The sequence below is a fragment of the Nothobranchius furzeri genome, chromosome 4 (genome assembly GCF_043380555.1).
Source record: "Nothobranchius furzeri strain GRZ-AD chromosome 4, NfurGRZ-RIMD1, whole genome shotgun sequence".
In the NCBI taxonomy this organism is placed as follows: Eukaryota; Metazoa; Chordata; class Actinopteri; order Cyprinodontiformes; family Nothobranchiidae; genus Nothobranchius; species Nothobranchius furzeri.
Window position 1 is genome coordinate 5,387,046 of NC_091744.1, and position 17,500 is coordinate 5,404,545.

Consider the following 17,500-nt stretch of genomic DNA (forward strand, 5'->3'; position numbering starts at 1 on the left):
CCACATCAGTCCTGCAGCTGTAACCAGGACCAGGCGTTGAGCCGCCTACTGCTTTATGCAGAGTTAGTTGTTCCAGCCTGGGTGAGCGCCCCAGCCGCATATTAAAGAGTCAGATGTATACGAGTATGTTTGTCCTCTTCCTTTGCTTTTCTATAATTAGTTTGTCATTAGGGATAAAGAGTGAAGTGGTGATGGGAGAGGCCTCAGTGCTGCATAATAAGCCCTGAGTTTACATGAGAAAGGAGCTGGACGGGTGTGAATCATTAGGCTGATGTTATTGAGGGTTTCACCTTTTGATGTTTCATAAAGTGAAAATCAGTTTCATATAGACAGAAATAAATTTAAATTTACAGTTTCCCTTCAGAAAGTTCACCTTCAATAACATGTTTGGGTTGAATTCCTTTTATATTTTCATTAAAACCTTTAAATCGTAGTTTCTTTAGAAGCGGCAGGAGCCCGGTTCTACAAAGGCGAGTAATGACGGGGGTATTTGGAGTTGTTGGAGCACATCAGAGCTCCTCTGCAGGTGTCCACAGAGGCGCAGGCCAATTTGTAATCATTTCAAGAATGCACTCGAGCTGATTTCCACTGATGCCGCCTCAGCTGCAAAGGGCTCTTTTGTGAGAGAGAGAGAGGAATATTGGAAACATGGAGGACCCTTGTCCTTTTAGAGCAGCCGGGCTAAATGCTTCAGAAGTGGAACGCTGAAATTCTGTGTGTGAAAGAGCGGCCAGAAAGGGCTAATCTCTTTTTAATTAACATGTTTTTTCTGGAAAATGGCAGAAAAAAAACTATGATTTTCCGTCCTTTTGTAGTGATTTGTTACAGTAGATTCAACGTTTTTAGGAGACAGGAAAAAACATGCATTTGGTTTATTCAAGTGTTTGAAATTTAGCTTTTCTTTTACCTAAATAAGCAAAAACATTCATTAATTTATTTTGGGTCATTTTACCTTAATTTTACTTTCTTTGCCTCAAAAAATCAGAGTTTTGACACATTTTAGCAGATGCACGAGTTTGCTGTTGAGCCCTTGTTTTGTGTGTTTGCAGCCAAACCCATCAGTCTGGTTGAGCGGTGCCGGTGTCGCTCCACGCTCAACACCGTTCCTCAGCGCACCATCAAAGAGCTCAAGTTTCTGCACACACCTAACTGCCCGTTCCAAGTCATGTAAGTGGAGAACTCAGAGAAAACTGTCTCTCGACTACATTTGATTTCTTCTGACCAGAAGCCTAAATTACACGATTAGAAGTTATTTTAGAAAAATGTTGCTTATTTCCGTTATTATTCTTATTAAATGAACAAGAGACTTAATCAGCTCATAGCAGAGCTCAATTTAGCCTCTATATCTTACAGCAGCATGCACAGAACTTAAGTAATTAAAATATTACAAACAAAAAAAATTCTTAATAATCTGCAGATGTTTAAATAAAAGGTAAATAAAAATTATCAGCTTACTTTGCTATTAATTAATTTAAATATGTTTAATTTGATATGAAATTATTGCCCCCAAATGAATAAAAATAGAAAGAATACACCTTTTAACTGGCTGCTGATATTTTTTTTAAAGAAAGTTAAAGTTGTTTATTTTAGTTTTTGGTCACACTTTAGAATAAGAATCCCTGTATTTATGTTAAGTACGGCATTATTAAACTGTTAAAGTATTACCAACACCCCACCCTCACCCTTTGTCCTAACCTTAAGAACACTTAATAGTTAACAATATTGGGAATATTGATAAAGTGAACCTTTGTTTATTAATGCTTAATAATGCACTAAGTAACGTTAATAAAAGGACCCTTATTGTAAAGTGTTACCTAGGTTTTTTTATTGTTTCAGATTTAATGCATAAAAATGTTACATTCTGCTGAATTTCTGCACACGTTATAAAATATTTAGCTGTGGTTTAATTGTGATTGTAAATAAATAAATAAGTTGCATAGTTTAATTTTTTCCATCTTAATCATAAAATGACCACTTGGCTGACTCAGTAGCACATTTAATATTTATTTGTCTGAAATTTCATTGTTTTTTGACACGTGGAAATAAATCTGAACAAACTGGAGGCTGACACAGAAAATAACTGATGTTAAAATTTCTCCGGACCGTCCGTCAGGCAGGAAGTGGAAATCTCTCGTCTTGTTTCCTGAATGAAAGAGATTAAAAACAACACAATTGGCTCAGAGAGCTCAAGGGCATTGCTTCTGTTTTATGACGGAAGCCATAATTAAGGGTCAAAGTGATTCCCTTTGTCCCTGCTGACCTTCTGTGTCCTTTAATCTGGTTTTCTTGTTTTATTTCCCGGTTGAAGCAGCTCAGTAGCTCAGATCGTAACATCGCTGGTCTGAAACGGTTTAACTAAAAAGGTTGTTGGCGTTAGAGAACGGGACCGTGGGGCTTTAGCCCAAAAAATGGGGAGGGGGCTGCAGGATGCCAAAAGGTCAGAGAGGACCACAGGAGCTCTGTCCGAGCGACAAAACCATTCCAAGCCCCCCCCCCCCCCCCATCAGAAATCCGACGGCGTCACAAAGTCAATGAGATCTCTGCTCCAGTATCTGCTCAGAGAGATGAAAGAAAGTAACACTACACCTTCTTCCTCCCCCGTGTGCCCTCACCCCTTATCCCCCCGACTCATGCCCCCCAGCATGCTGTTGATATTAACTTGCTGTGAAGTAATTACTACCTGCTGCTGCTGCAGCTCCAGCCCCCAAATTCCAGCCAAATCAATTAGGGTCCGAGTTCTCCATGTGTCATCCAGACAGATAAACAGGATGAAGGGAGGCACATCAAAACAGAGCACAGCTTCCGAATGGATGAGCCGCCAACCCCTAGTAATTTGGGGGGGGGGGGGGGGTCAACACAGACCTGGTTCTGGAGCTGTTGGGCCTCCTGGTTCGTGAGATGGTTTGAGGGATTTAGAGGAGATGTTTGGATTGACGCTTCTATGCTGTCAAACTCGAGTGAGCGAGTGTGTGTGTGTGTGTGTGTGTGTGTGTGTGTGTGTGTGTGTGTGTGTGTGTGTGTGTGTGTGTGTGTGTGTGTGTGTGTGTGTGTGTGTGTGTGTGTGTGTGTCTCTAAATGGGTTAAAGTGTGGAGAGAGTGGTGAATTAAAGAGATGACAAGGCAGGAGCAGAGGAATGTGTTTAATTCCCAGAAAGATGGAGGGAGGAGAAAGGGGAGAAGCGAGGCACTACACCACTGAGCCGTTAACTCGCAGACGTGACCTTTTGTCGCTGAGGTGTGAGGGCCACATGTTAGGAGGGAAGTGACCCCCGATTGTCCAGCTGGATCTGAAACAGTTCTGCAGCCACAGGCAACAGAAAGGCCCCCACTTTCATTTGTAAAATACTGAAATTTGTCTCTCCAGGACAACGTTGATGTAGATGGACGAACATTTTATTTTCAGATTTCTACTAATTTGCCTAATTGGGACCTATTTAGATGGATGGATTTTATGGCCCATGAATAATCCGTTTGGCCCTCATCTTGAAAATTTGGTGTAAATGGTCATTCCCTGAGAATTTTAAATCCTTTCATAAAAAATAAAGATAGATATATATATACAGTATATATATATATATATATATATATATATATATATATATATATATATATATATATATATATATTAAAGCCCTTAAGAAAAGCTGTCGTGGGTTCCAGAAGACTTAAATGGACAAAATGACAGAAAAAGCTCCACCTTCATGTAGAAACGTCTCTGCTTTTGCAGGACACCAAAGAATCAACAAGGAAATGTGAGAATCATTCCTGCATTTTAACTCAACTTTGTCACCAAGTCTCAGGAAAGTCTCCGCAGTGCCTCGGCCAAACAGCAGCAAAAAGGCACAAATCTGAAAATTTATGAAAAAGGAAATGATGGATGGTTAAAAACTGGCCATGAACTGGACCATAAATCCCACTCAAACTCAGGGGAGAACTAACATCAGAGGACATCTGCAGATAGAGTAGGAACGGCACAGAGAAGACACGTTTTAGAGGTTCTAATGCAGACATTTAACATGTTTATATGTTTTCAGCTTCCATAGAATAATAAAGAAAGTCATGATTTTTACTAGAACTTTGAAGAAATTAAAAAGGCTTTCTTGGGACTAAATTAGAGGCAGAAACATGAGTAATAGAGGTTAAAATCAGACAGATAAATACAATAAAAGAGCTTAAATGAGCGTCTGTGATTAAAATGTGATTCATATTTTATCGAGGTTACCGAGAGGTTGTGGAAAAGCTTCACTCCAGCCGTGTACACCATCACCAGATGTGAAGTTGCAAAGGAGGCCCTGAGGTGTAAATATTCCCCCATGATGTCCTTGAAATCAGATTAATATATGTGCATTTGGATGAAACTCAAATACTTCCTCTTTATCCGCTTCGGCTTCGTGTAAACACCAGCACAAGAGCAGAAACGGGAGAATTTAAAGTCCATCTGCACGTCAAAGGGATCATCGCAGAGATTCTTGGGAAAGGGGATGTCATTAATTCTCAGTTTTCCTTGTTTTTCCCCCCATAGTGCGAAGCTGAAGAGCAACAGAGAGGTCTGCATCAACCCGGAGACCAAGTGGCTGCAGCAGTACTTAAAGAATGCCATCAACAAGTAAGAAGAAGTCTCCTCAGTTATTCGCAAAAATAAGAAATGCGCTGATTTTCGCATCTATTATTGAAGCATGCAAAACTGCCAAAAATGTGCATGTTTTGCTGTCTACTTCACAAATTCTGGTGTTCAGCAGCTGAGATTAAACCAGCGAAACGATGTAATAAAATAAAAATAGAGACAAATCGCCCATCGTTACGTCTGTTTTTGTTTTTAAATAATATGCATGCTCTCATCCAAGTTTGTAGGAATAATAGATGCTTGTTTAGATCATCACATCTCTAAAGGGCATTTTCCACATCATCCCATTTAAATAGCTGGGATTCTGTTTTGCTACTGCTGCAGATCTGCTCCTCAAAACGTTATGACCACTGTGTGAAAATAAAGGTTTTCAAGAGTTTGTCACACATAGTTTGATATTTTAGCACATTATAAATGTGAGTTCAAAATTTCAACCTCAAGAGGTGCAAAATGTATCCAAACAAAAAACATGCCTGACAAATTCAGGCTTTAATTTTGAAAATTTTCATTTCTGCAACTGTCTTGCATTGCTAAACTGCTCTTAAATAATGTTTACTATTGCAAGATTTTCTCAGTCTTTTTATACAGAAGCTCTAAAGGGGCAAACAAAGCATCAGCTGTAGCAAAAGTGTTCTAAATTAAAAATGTTCCCATGAGTCGGACAAGAGGAGATGGGTGGTTTAAATAAAATCTATAATTCAAGAGAACCTCGTCCACAGTTGGCCTCTAACAAAAGCAAGGAACTCTTTAATGTTGGACATATTTTCTGATGCTGGAGAAAATGATGAAAAACATGTGATGAAGACTTTCTGGGCTGAGAAGGAGAGATCCAGATGATTGAATCCAGCTAAAAGCCTGTAGAAGCAGATATTTGTGTTCCCACAAGCAGCTCGGTTTATTTAAATGACACCTGTCACAAACAAAATCACAAAGAGCTTCAGAAAAACATCTAAATTAATGATTAAAAGACAACAAAAAATAAACTCATAAAATCATAAAACAGAGTTAAGCAACATCAGTTTTAAATGACAGGATCTGCTTTTTTAAGTCTGTAAGATATTCTAGAGAACTTAAAGAGGTGCACGCAGCTCCTTTAGGTCTGGAATTAGAAAAGGGAAATTGTTGCTACATGAGTTAATAATCCATGTAATCCATAATATCCTTAAAGGGATACTTAGCAAATTTATCATATTTTATAATTTCCTTGAGCCAGAATGTGCAAAAATGACCTTTTACAGCATTAATGAAAAGCCACCCAGCTCCTATCGCCCCCTGTGAACCAGAATATTCCACTTGCAACTTCAGACTGGCGGCCACTCTGTTGGCGGCATCATACCTGGTGTTGCAGTCTGGCTCCAGCTCAGTTCCTGCATGTTTTAGATCATGAACAAAGCTGATTTGTTTAATTCAGTTATTAACCACTCCTGTGGACTCTAAGGAAGGCTGCGGAGACATGTGAGCTGTTAGATTAAAGTGTTAAAAAGACGAACGCACAGCGAGGAGACAGTTTTTGCTTTTGGTTCTACAAATGGACATCGGGGGCGCTAAAAACAGCCAAAACTGCCCATTTCCCCTCTAAAACATTTGGGTAATTTGAACATGCATGAAACTTTACATCAGATTTAAAATTTCCACCTGATCCAGAGGTTAAAAACATATTTCAATCGTCTGTTTTTCTTTTCTCAGGGTGAAAAAATCCAAAAGACGCAACAACAATAAAATCTAAGGCGCGATGAGCATTTTGCTGTCGGAGCTGAGATTCCCAGGTCAAACGTCTATACCTCCCTGACACCGCTTTGGATGTACGCAAACACGCTGTATGCACCCGTCTGCCTCTACGGACCGCCTGCAGAGGGAACGCCTCACCTCCGAGCTGCAGCATCGCTGTGAACCTTTGAGGAGTCGCCTCCTGCCATCCTACACAAACGCAGTCACGACCTGGAACAACGGGACAAATATATCAGCTGAGAGACTAACAAAGCAGACCGTGTGTTTGAACTAACTGCTTCTGTGCCTGTATATATATTATTTTATTTCACACAGCTGTTTAGGACACTTTCTGACTCACACAAAGCTTTCGCAACATGCAGGGGCGTGTCCAGGGAGTGGCCTGGGGTAGCGTATGCCACCCTTGGAATCTGATTGGCCACCCCAGGCGCCACCACACTAATTTACCTTTAAATAGGCTTTTCATTGTCCAAAAAAGGCTTGGAGGTAAAACAAAAATAGCATAACCATTGGTGCCACCCATGCACAAAGTTGTGCCTCACCTGGGCCACCCCATTTTAAAAGATCTGGACACGCCACTGGCATCATGTCAGTTTTGACTAGCAGTGTGCGCTCCCGCACGGATGTGTCGGTTTTGGTTTTTATAAAACAAGAAGCCTTTAATGTGCAAACACCAAAGGAAATTCATTTAGGTCAAATGCACCGAGCTTTTCCTGCAGAGGAATCAGTTTTCACCCCCTCATTCACTCAAATTACTTCCCGCATCATTTAGGCTTCCACTTCTCTACTGCAGGATTTCCAGAATAAAAAAAGTGCGCAGATTTGACGTGAATGTGGCGTTACTTTTTAATTGAAGGGCGAAGAGAGGAAAACGCAGAAACGGGTCACTGGGTTGAAGCATTTGCTAATTAGGAGAGACAATGAGTTTGGCATCACTTCAGGAACAAAACAAAGAAGGCTTATGTAAACAGACAAGAACCAATTTTACGGTGCTACATTTTCACAATAAGAGTTGTCGTATTTCACAGCTGACTTTGCGCACGAAGGAACAAAAGACCGAGGATGTTGTAGGTTGAAGGATTTTTGCCAGGTGATGTTAAAGCCACGCGGGAAATAAAAGGCCTCATTAGTGCAGCTTTTTGCTATTATTTGAGATAAAAAAGGAGGAACAAAGATGAATGAATGAGTTAATAATCCATCTTTAAGATACACGCTCACCTCACATGGCATAGATTCAGGTTTATTTTGTAATTATATATCAGGAGTCAAGAGCTGTGCATATGATCAGTTTTCTACCAACACCTGTCCTTCAGAGGAATGAAAAGCTAAGAAACAGTCGAATGACTCGCGTCATAAAGGGACTGGAAAGCTTTTAATTATTCACTTTTTATGTTCATTTTTGAGCCACTTTATTATCAAATATGTCTTTTTTAAGTGTGTTTTTGTATTTTTCTACATTTTTAATCTTACTAATTGTTATTAATAAGTTGTACAGTAAGTAGCTACAAAATGAAGGCAGTTTCAGTGTTAAAACTCACTACTAAACATGCAGTTTGTAGTCATGATTCTTTATATGCTTAAAGTCGAGTCAAATCTGTTAAAACTAACAGAAAACAAAAAGCTGTGGAGCTCAGGTGTCTGTTTCAAGTCAATAATTATATATGTAATTATTACTTCAGCTGATGTGTCAACAGCACCACTGAACCAAGACAGAGCACAAAAAAATAAATACAAGAAATAAAATGAATCCATCTAACAGCAGCTCTCTGTCTGGACTATTCTAACACCAAACAACCACAAAATTCGCAAAATTTGGGTTTCTTAATCCATTTTTGTAGAAATCAACACATTTTCTCCACTTTTTCTATTTTTTTATCTTATTTAATGACTGGTGATGATCATCTTAACAGCTTGCAACAAATAGTGCAAAAGTCCTGCTACTGAATTCTCATAGATATGGTTTAAATCTCATTTAATTATGCTAACTCATGTAAACACAGTTGAACAGATCTTTTAAAGGTTGAAAATTCATGATAAATGCCTAATTTTAGTCACTGTGTGTGTTCATGGATAAATCACTTCATTTTTTGTATTTCACTTATTGAACTCTGGGATTTACTTCAGTTATTTTCACAAGTAACATCAAGATAATTAAAATAAGCAGCAGCCATAGTAAATGAATGAAACATCTTTATTTCGCTCATAGTTCACTGGGATCTATGGAAAACATGATGTTACGTGTATTTAAGTGTCGTTATATCTGCAGAAGTGATTTGATGTGATTAAACTTCAGACATAAACAGACGTTCATTAAATATGGTGCAACTACGTCTTTTAAGTGTGTCGAGAACTTACACAAATCACATTTTCTGTTTTTTTTATTGACTTTATTTTGATGATCGTTGAATCTAAGTGAGTTTTATTTGAACCCCAAGGCAATGTGAATTTATTTTGTTTCTTTTGAGGCAGCTTCTGACATGTTTGTTTTTTTACATAAACAAGATAAATTACATTGTATTCTTGCTGCTTGTAAACTGAGAGGCAGTATTTTAGTCATGACATCTTTGCTCTTTTTTTCAATAAAGTATTACAAGACAAAATCCATTTAACTGAGTCTTTAATGTTTTAAGGCTCTTTGAGATTTATGGGTCGTTACACCAGCGATTAAATCCAACTTGAGCATTTCAAGCACTTCCTATGTGATCATCTGAACCTGTCCAGCACCGCGCAAGACCAACACATTTATTTTGCTTCCATGTTTGATAAATGTAAAGGTTTTGGCGATTCAGCCAACTTCCGGTATAGTTTTAAGGTCTTGATTAGAAAACAAATCACATAACTATCACAAATGATCACAAAATAAAATCACAAAAACAGCACGGGAATACAAATTAGAAAAATTGCTATGTTTAAAAGCTGCTGCTGTGGAGGCATGTTTGAGACTCTTATTTTGAAAGTTTTGTTTTTGTTCTGCTGTGGACGCTGCAGAAAAAAACACCAAGAATTTGATAAATGTCTATTTTACACAAAAAAAATGTTTTTACTCAACTGAAACACACTCAGATAACACTAATAAAGACTGGTTCAACAGATCCAGCTTTATTTTTGAATTCTTCATAAAACAGGATTTTAACTTAGAGCAGTTTAAGAACTAGTTCTTTCATCCTCTATTAAGCATGTGAAGCTTTGATGGGGCTCAAAATGGCCCAGGAGCCTGGAAAAAGGGTTAAACTCAAGCCCATTATTATTTTCTTGCAAAAGAGCGAACAAGGAAGTAAATGTCAAGCTAAGCATTTGCCAGTTTGCAGACGAACAAAGAACAAGTACCACAAGCTATGGATCTAGAGGCATTGCCTGGCCTGGGCAATCCCGGCCCTAGCCCCAGAACATTACTGAAGAACGTAGTTTTGGAATTTCCTGGCTTTAGTGAATGTAACACAGGCACGATGGTATGACCGATCAAAGAGAAGTTGTACTGAGGCGGGTAAATCTTCCGTGTTTTATTGACTGACAGCCCAGCGTCTCTGATCTCTGAAGTTATTTCGAGTTCCAATTCCAACAGAAAATGGACATAAGACCGCTTTTGCACAGAAATAAGAGGAACGGTTCTACCATGGTGAAGTTTGTTAGATGTTTGTCAGACATTCAGTCATCCATGGTTCACCACAGTCAGCGATGGGTTTTCATGCTGTGCATTGTGCCAGAGATGACTCAGTTTCCTCTTTGTGGGTGTGGACTCAGCTCTCAATGTTTCCAGGTTCAAGAAATGCCCTTGTAAGGGTCTATCTGGATATTCCCAGAGCATCCTGAATGTCACATCACTGCTCTGACATTCTTCATTGCTGCTTTCCTCTTGGCCATCAAGGACATTAGCAGTAGAGCTCGGGCTAGCATTAGCGGTAACACGGGCTAGTATAAGCAGTAACTCTGCCAGAGTCAGCAGTAGCTCAGACTAGCGCTGTTACCTTTATTGCAACCACTGTTTATATACAACACTGAAGTAGGTTGAGACATGCAAGTTTATGACGTGTTAAACCAGAAACCGTTTCTCCGTGGCCATTATAACATTATTAATTTGTGTCGGAAAGCTGCTCTGAAGCTTTAAACACCCCAAGCTGCCTAAAGTAAACAACAACAGGGTAAATGTGATTTTTAATTCTAGGACACCTTTAATCTGGGAACATTTAAACTCGTTTCCCCAACATTTCCTTGTCTTTTCCTTTTTGAGTGGCACCATCATATTCTCGCCTTGCTGCTTCTAAATCTTGTCTTTAAATCAGAACTTGGCTAACATGAAAAATATCTCCAGACTGGCGGAGTCGGATCTCAGCCATTTTCCCCCATTTATCATGGAGAGTTATTCAGTCTGACGGTAATAAATGTTGACGAGGCCACACATTGGGCAGGTGGAATAAGCTGAGCAACAGATGACGTCTCTTTGAACCAAGAAAAATAAAAGCTCTGGAGATCAGACTTCCTGTACCAGGTTCACCAAAGTACTACCGGTTCTCCTGAAGTCCTAAACTTCACACAGTTTTGCCCGTAAAAACATCTTTAAGGCTTGATGAATAATTCAGCAGGACTGTCACTGAAGATTTTCCAACTCAGAACTGAAATCCGTTCAACAATTATTTTTCCAGTTAACAGTTAACGAGGTAAAGCACATGTGAAGCCCATTTACAGTTAGAAATGTTAACACCTGAGATGTTTTCAGTTGTGATCATCGCTCCTTCTCAGCACCGGGGGAGCTCACACGGCTTCATGAAGCTGTCAGCTGTAATAAAGCGGAACCACACAGAGCGGATTCATTTCACGGTGCTGCTCTCTCCTCTGACCTCCGCGTTGAAGCCTACGAGGAACAGGAGATGCAATTTGGACATGGACCAAATGATTTACAGGGTCAGAGTTGCATGTTTGGACCTTTCGGGCACATTCAGAAACGATTATGGGATTTCTTCACCGTGCTTACTCAGCTGACGCCCCAGCAGCGGACGTGTTTCCAGAATATTTAATAAGATGTACTGTTTTAGTGACATATCACTCTGATCTTAGTCATTGTGGGACTTGGGAAAGTTTTTACAGCAGAGGGGAAACAAATCTAACCAAACACGACAAGTCCTGAGGTCAGAGTGCTAAATATTTTTTGAGGCCATTGTGACTGGTAAACTATTACCAGTGGGATTGTTAAAGCCTGAATAAGGCATGTCTGACCAAGTTAAATAAAAATAAAAAACACAATGAGGAGATGAATCAACAGATAAAGCTGCAGAAAATGTTGATGCACTGAAAACAAGCTGCTTAAAGGTTCTGTATCGTACTGTCAGCACATATTACTGTTGGCACTATTGAGGTTTTTCCAAAATATTAATTATTTTCTTGAGCCAATACTTCTAGCAAGAAATAAGATGCTTGGATTCAATGAAATCCCACCTTCACCTCGTGTGAATTCCCCCATTTCTCTAGATCAGCGCTTGCCAACCTGGGGTCCCTCAAGATTGCAAGTGGTCCCCCACATAACAGGATTATATTTGTAAAAATTACATTTATGAAATCCCAATAACTCACTCAGCAGTTAATTCTAAGACTTCTCCAGGACTCTGGTGACTTATACTTACATACATAAGCATGTTTTTGGGCTTTCAATCAAACAATTTCATGTATCAGTCTTAGTCGGACCCCTCATTCGAGGCAAAGCTGCCACGGTGACCCCATCGGGAGGTAACACCGTGACAAACCAGCCTTACGCCGGGGACACACCGGCCGCGGAAGCGCCGCGAAGCGCCGCGAAGCGCCGCGAAGCGCCGAGAAGCGAATCGCTCACGAAATTTGGCCGCTGCTTGCCGCTCCTCAGTTCAGATCAGAGGCGCCCCAGTCGAGGCGCGCCTCGACTCAGCTGTAGTTTTTCTTTTAAACACTTGGTGTCCTCCATTTCCTCTCTGCCTTTTCCTCTACGTTTGAGTGTTTGTACGCGTGTGCGTGTGTGTGCGTGTGCGTGTGTGAACCTATGGTATGAGTTGTTTCTGCCAGTTCAATCTCTTGGAACCCGCTCCAGTTCTGCAGCTGTATCCTAGCAGTTTCTTCCGAAATGGGTACGTAAATAATCATGTTTTTCGGGGGTCGTACAGCTCCTTGTGTTTCTCAACTTCCATAATTCATTTAAAGTCATCCATCCTAACTGCTTGCCGCAGACTTTCTGCCTCTCTGTCCTGTTTGCTCCGGTGAAAAGACACCCAAAACCACACCCCCCTTCACGTGGTCACACACGCACACAAGTTCGATGTGTGTGTGTGTTCGTGTGGTTTTTCTGCAGTGTCTGTTTACGAACACATTTGACTATTGCGGAATTTTATTTTGAAATGCTTTATTTTGTTAACTTTACCGGCCTGCCTCTTATGTCTACGTTTGACTTCCTGCCAGAATTGACGCGATTCACCCGCGGCTCGCGAAAAAAATAGAGCCAACGCCGAAATGATCGCTGCACGGCGCGGGCTGGAGCGCCGGCGCGCGCCGGCGCGAAGCGATTCGCGGCGCTTCGGCGGCCCATGTGGTCTATAGAATAGCTTAACAAGGGCGCCGAATGAAGGCAGTCCCATTTTCGCGGCGCTTCCGCGGCCAGTGAGTCCCCGGCGTTAAGCATCACTGGGTGCGCAAACCTATCCACCACATTAAGGTGGTGATTCAGCAGATAGGATTTTTTTTTATTGATTTTTATTGTAAACAACAACAGGGTATGTAACGCCGGGGACACACCGGCCGCGGAAGCGCCGCGAAAATGGGGCCGCCTTCATTCGGCGCCCTTGTTGAGCTATTCTATAGACCACATGGGCCGCCGAAGTGCCGCGAATCGCCTCGCGCTGGCGCGCGCCGGCGCCCCAGCCCGCGCCGTGCAGCGATCATTTCGGCGTCGGTTCTATTTTTTTCACGAGCAGCGGTTGAATCGCGTCAATTCTGGCAGGAAGTCAAACGTAGACATAAGAGGCAGGCCGGTAAAGTTAACAAAATAAAGCATTTCAAAATAAAATTCCGCAATAGTCAAATGTGTTCGTAAACAGACACTGCAGAAAAACCACACGAACACGCACACACATACACACACATCGAACTTGTGTGCGTGTGTGACCACGTGAAGGGGTGTGTGGTTTTGGGTGTCTTTTCACCGGAGCAAACAGGACAGAGAGGCAGAAAGTCTGAGGCAAGCAGTTAAGATGGATGACTTTAAATGAATTATGGAAGTTGAGAAACACAAGGAGCTGTACGCCCCCCGAAAAACATGATTATTTACGTACCCATTTCTGAAGAAACTGCTAAGATACAGCTGCAGAACTGGAGCGGGTTCCAAGAGATTCAACTGGCAGAAACAACTCATACCATAGGTTCACACACACACACACATGCGCGCGCACACACACACACGCGCGCGCGCACACACGTAGAGGAAAATAGCTGAGAAAAGGCAGAGGAAATGGAGGACACCAAGTGTTTTAAAAGAAAAACTACAGCTGAGCCGAGGCGCGCCTCGACTGGGGCGCGTCTGATCTGAACTGAGGAGCGGCGAGCAGCGGCCGAATTTCGTGAGCGATTCGCTTCTCGGCGCTTCCGCGGCCGGTGTGTCCCCGGCGTAAACATGAATTTCCTGAAGGCGTAGGTCAGGGTACTCTTAACATTCACTAAAAAATACAGCTTGTTTGCAGTGATTTAGGTGTATTCTAAATCTGACTAAATCTGAAATGGGGACCCTGATAAGGTAGTGCTAATAATTTATCTGCCCCCTCACGAATGTCTGACGTGTGACTGGTTTTTAAAGTTTCTGAGCTGGCTTTTCTTCTGATGCTGTTTGAAGGCAACAGGTTTTACCTGCCAGTGTTGGAGCTTTTGTTTGGTGTCACACTTTTTTGGTTTTGGCAAACTCTGAGGAGGATTCTTCTTCTTAACACCTGCATCTTTAGTCGTTTTGCAGACTGAAGATTCGTCTTTGCTGAAACTTTTGTCCTTTTATTGGTCTGTTGCTCAACAGAGACGTGTTTTTCAACAGCCACTGATTTCAGGTCCAAAGTCTCTTCTCTAAGATTGAACTCATTTTTTTGGGAGACAGAAACCTCGTTGACCTCTGTTCCTGATTTTAAGTTTAAGCTTAGGTCTTTCTCTGTCACTGGCGTCTCCTCGTGAAAGTCCTGTTTAAAACATTCTTCCTGTTGTTTGGAGGCAGAATTTACCATTTCGTTTTTGTTGCAGAGCTCCCGGAAGGGCTCTTTCTCTAAACTCTTCTCCTGTTTAGAGGCTTCTTGCTGGACATAGAAGTTCTCCATTACTTGTGAAGAGAGAGCCTTCTCTTCAGCTCTCAGATGTTCAAAAACCTGTTGGTTATCTGATTTTATCTCTGGAGGAAGGATAGTTTCTTTGATGAGTTCGTTTTGTAAAGGCTCCGCCTGTTTTTGGGTGGAGAAGATCGTCTTTTCAGCGTTGTTAAATTATTTCATGAGATCTCTCACGTTGCCGATCTCTACTGGGCTTTTTATTCCAGTGCAACCATTAAATTCTTGTTCTTGTTCACACAGATCTTTGTATTTTCAACCTAAATCCTGTTTGTGGCGACTGGAACTAAAGTCTTACTTTGATAGTTAAACCTCTCTACAAGAGTTTGTACGTTTTCCACCTCAGCTGAGTTTTTCAATTCAGCAGTCCGAATCTTCTGTGTGGCGACTGGAGCCGACGTCATCTGTGGGCTGTTGAAACATTTGACGAGATCTCTCACGTTGTCGACCCCTGCTGAGCTTCTAAATCCAGCAGTCTGAGTCTTTTCTGTGGCGACTGGAACCGACGTGTTATTAAGATTGTCAAGCAGTTGAGCGAGATCACGCACATTCTGAAGTCGTGCTCAGATTTTCAAATGTCTTAAGATGTTTCAGTCTTTCGACAGCTACTGGCTTTGTCCTAACCGTAGAAAATCTTGCTCTCTTAAGCCTGGTTTATGCTTCTCCGTCAGCTCCGCAAGGGACAGACACTCACAGATTGATGGAAGCGTTTTGCTCTCATGCTTCTCCGTCTCCTGGAGAGTGTTGCAAAGCAACTGCCTGGCAGGACAACAGAGGGCGTAGCGCTGTTCTGTGGTATCCTGTCATGTATCGGTCCAAGATAGTGTGTTTATATTGTGTTTTTTGTATATAAGAAACTTTTAACACGGACATATTTGTCTCTCGTTCTCCCACCTCTTCATGCGCTCCCCACCTCTAAACCCACGTTTCCTGTCATTTCCGTCCACAAATAAAACGCTTGCTGCGCATCTTTTCACTCCTCCAGTCACGGGAGAATTAAACGTTCATATTTTTAGAGTTTTTTCGCGAGGTATTCTTCAAGCTCCTCCGTGTCTGCCGCTAGTTATCCTCGGCTCTCGTTGCAATGGCGGCGCTGTAAACAACAACGGCGTCCTGACCAATCACAAGCTTGCGTAATCCGTCTTGTTCGACGGATATTTAAAAAAGTGGGCTCGACTCCGTTCGTACTTGCGTGCCTGCCGGAGCCCTACGCAAGGACGGATAATGGCGTTGCGTGTGCTCCGCACTGACGCAGACGGAGAAGCATAAATCAGGCTTTATCCTGAACAGTGTAGCGTGGTTAACTACATACTAGGATTTAACGCTGTTTGCTATCAGTTTGGTTAGATCCTGAGAAAAGATCAAACAAGTTAACAAATGAAGCTTCTATCACATATAAATATCTAGGATATTATATATTCAATATAAGTTCATATGCCAACGAGCTTGGTGTATTTTTAATCCAAAGATTAATTTTTAATTTTAAGATAATTAAATTTAATAGCAAAAGTGTATTTATTGAATCAGAAGTTTAAAGGAATCTTTGCTTATTCAATAACCAAAAATATACACCATTCTGTGTTTCATTTCAAAGAAGAGTCAGAGTTTTAAAAAGTTAGGAATTTATTCCTAACACTTTTAAAATGACAATTTAAAATGACAATTTAGAAATGACAATTTTTAACAGACAATTTGATATTAAAACTTGTTTTAAGAGCAAACCTGTGACTGAATGGAAACTAAAATGAAAATGCAAGGTTTTGGATGCGTGAATGAATCAGAAGACTTCTTTCAGCGAGAGAAGCGTTCTGGGTGGAAAAGTTGGTTTTGCAGCTAACTGAGTTGTTTCTAGAGAGAACAGCATACAGACGCCATCTGTCAAAAGTGTCTACCTCACCCAGTTCAGGAGACCCTCTTCTGGATCCGAGATGTCAGGTGGAGATGATGTCCTCCGGGCACGAGGTTGGTAGAAGGACCTTGGTGCGACCAAATCGGTCCTGAGATGTCTCCGTGGGTCACACGACTGATGAAACTATTTGTGTCTCAAAATCAATAACTCTGAAGAAGTTTTGCGTCAGCTGGTTACAAATGCGTTTATTCGAAGCAAGTCTATCGGCGTGACAGAATGCTTAGTAGAGACTTGGGTGGCCGTCCCTCTTCTCCTGGTATGGTTCAAGAACTGGCTTTCAGCTGCGGGAGGTTTAGTTTTAACAAAACCTCAGAACACGCCCTCTCAGCGTCAGAAAGCTTGTTGTCATGGAGTAAAGACATGTGAGATGGTTTAAACTTTACCCTGGATTCACCCTCTGCATGAGGTGGTTAAAGTGCAAGATGACCTTCTGGTTTACTGAACACACATTATTGCATTATTATTATTACCCAAAGCATAATAAGTCATTTCAGTAATTAAAATACATTTATACTGAACCAAGAGATTATTTATGATGGTTGTAATAAACAGTAATAAGTCAAAGAGTTTATTAAAATTATTATTTAAAATTTTGAGGTGTCCTTCATCTTGGGACAGAACAGCAGCAGATTAAGATGGTGTTTCAGCAGACATCACGGCTCCTGGGTTATTCTGTGGGGCAAAGTTACAGTTCGACCCCGCTTGACCCAGCTGGGAAGATGTGACCTTTGGTTCACAAATTAGAGGCCATTCATGACGCTACAACAGTCTATGGCGCGGTATGGGGGCCAAAATTCAGACTACTGCCCAGCAGCAGGAGGTTATAGAAGTTCCGAAGCAAACTACTGATCTGATTAATGATAAGCTGGCGCCGGTAACTGAGAGGCTGGCGCTGCTTACTGAGAAGTAGCACCTTTACCGGCGTCA

At 41.3% G+C, this 17,500-nt stretch overlaps 1 protein-coding gene across 1 annotated transcript in view; it reads left to right on the forward strand.

Moving 5' to 3' along the window:
- The window catches only part of cxcl12b (chemokine (C-X-C motif) ligand 12b (stromal cell-derived factor 1)), a 7,500-nt gene extending 917 nt beyond the window's left edge, over positions 1-6,583 (forward strand). Inside the window, exons 2-4 of the mRNA XM_015967448.3 lie at positions 1,050-1,167; positions 4,523-4,606; positions 6,311-6,583. Coding sequence (XP_015822934.1) covers positions 1,050-1,167; positions 4,523-4,606; positions 6,311-6,350 — 242 coding nt within the window. The 3' untranslated portion in view covers positions 6,351-6,583. The remainder of the gene's footprint in view (positions 1-1,049; positions 1,168-4,522; positions 4,607-6,310) is intronic.
- Positions 6,584-17,500: the final 10,917 nt, after the last annotated feature.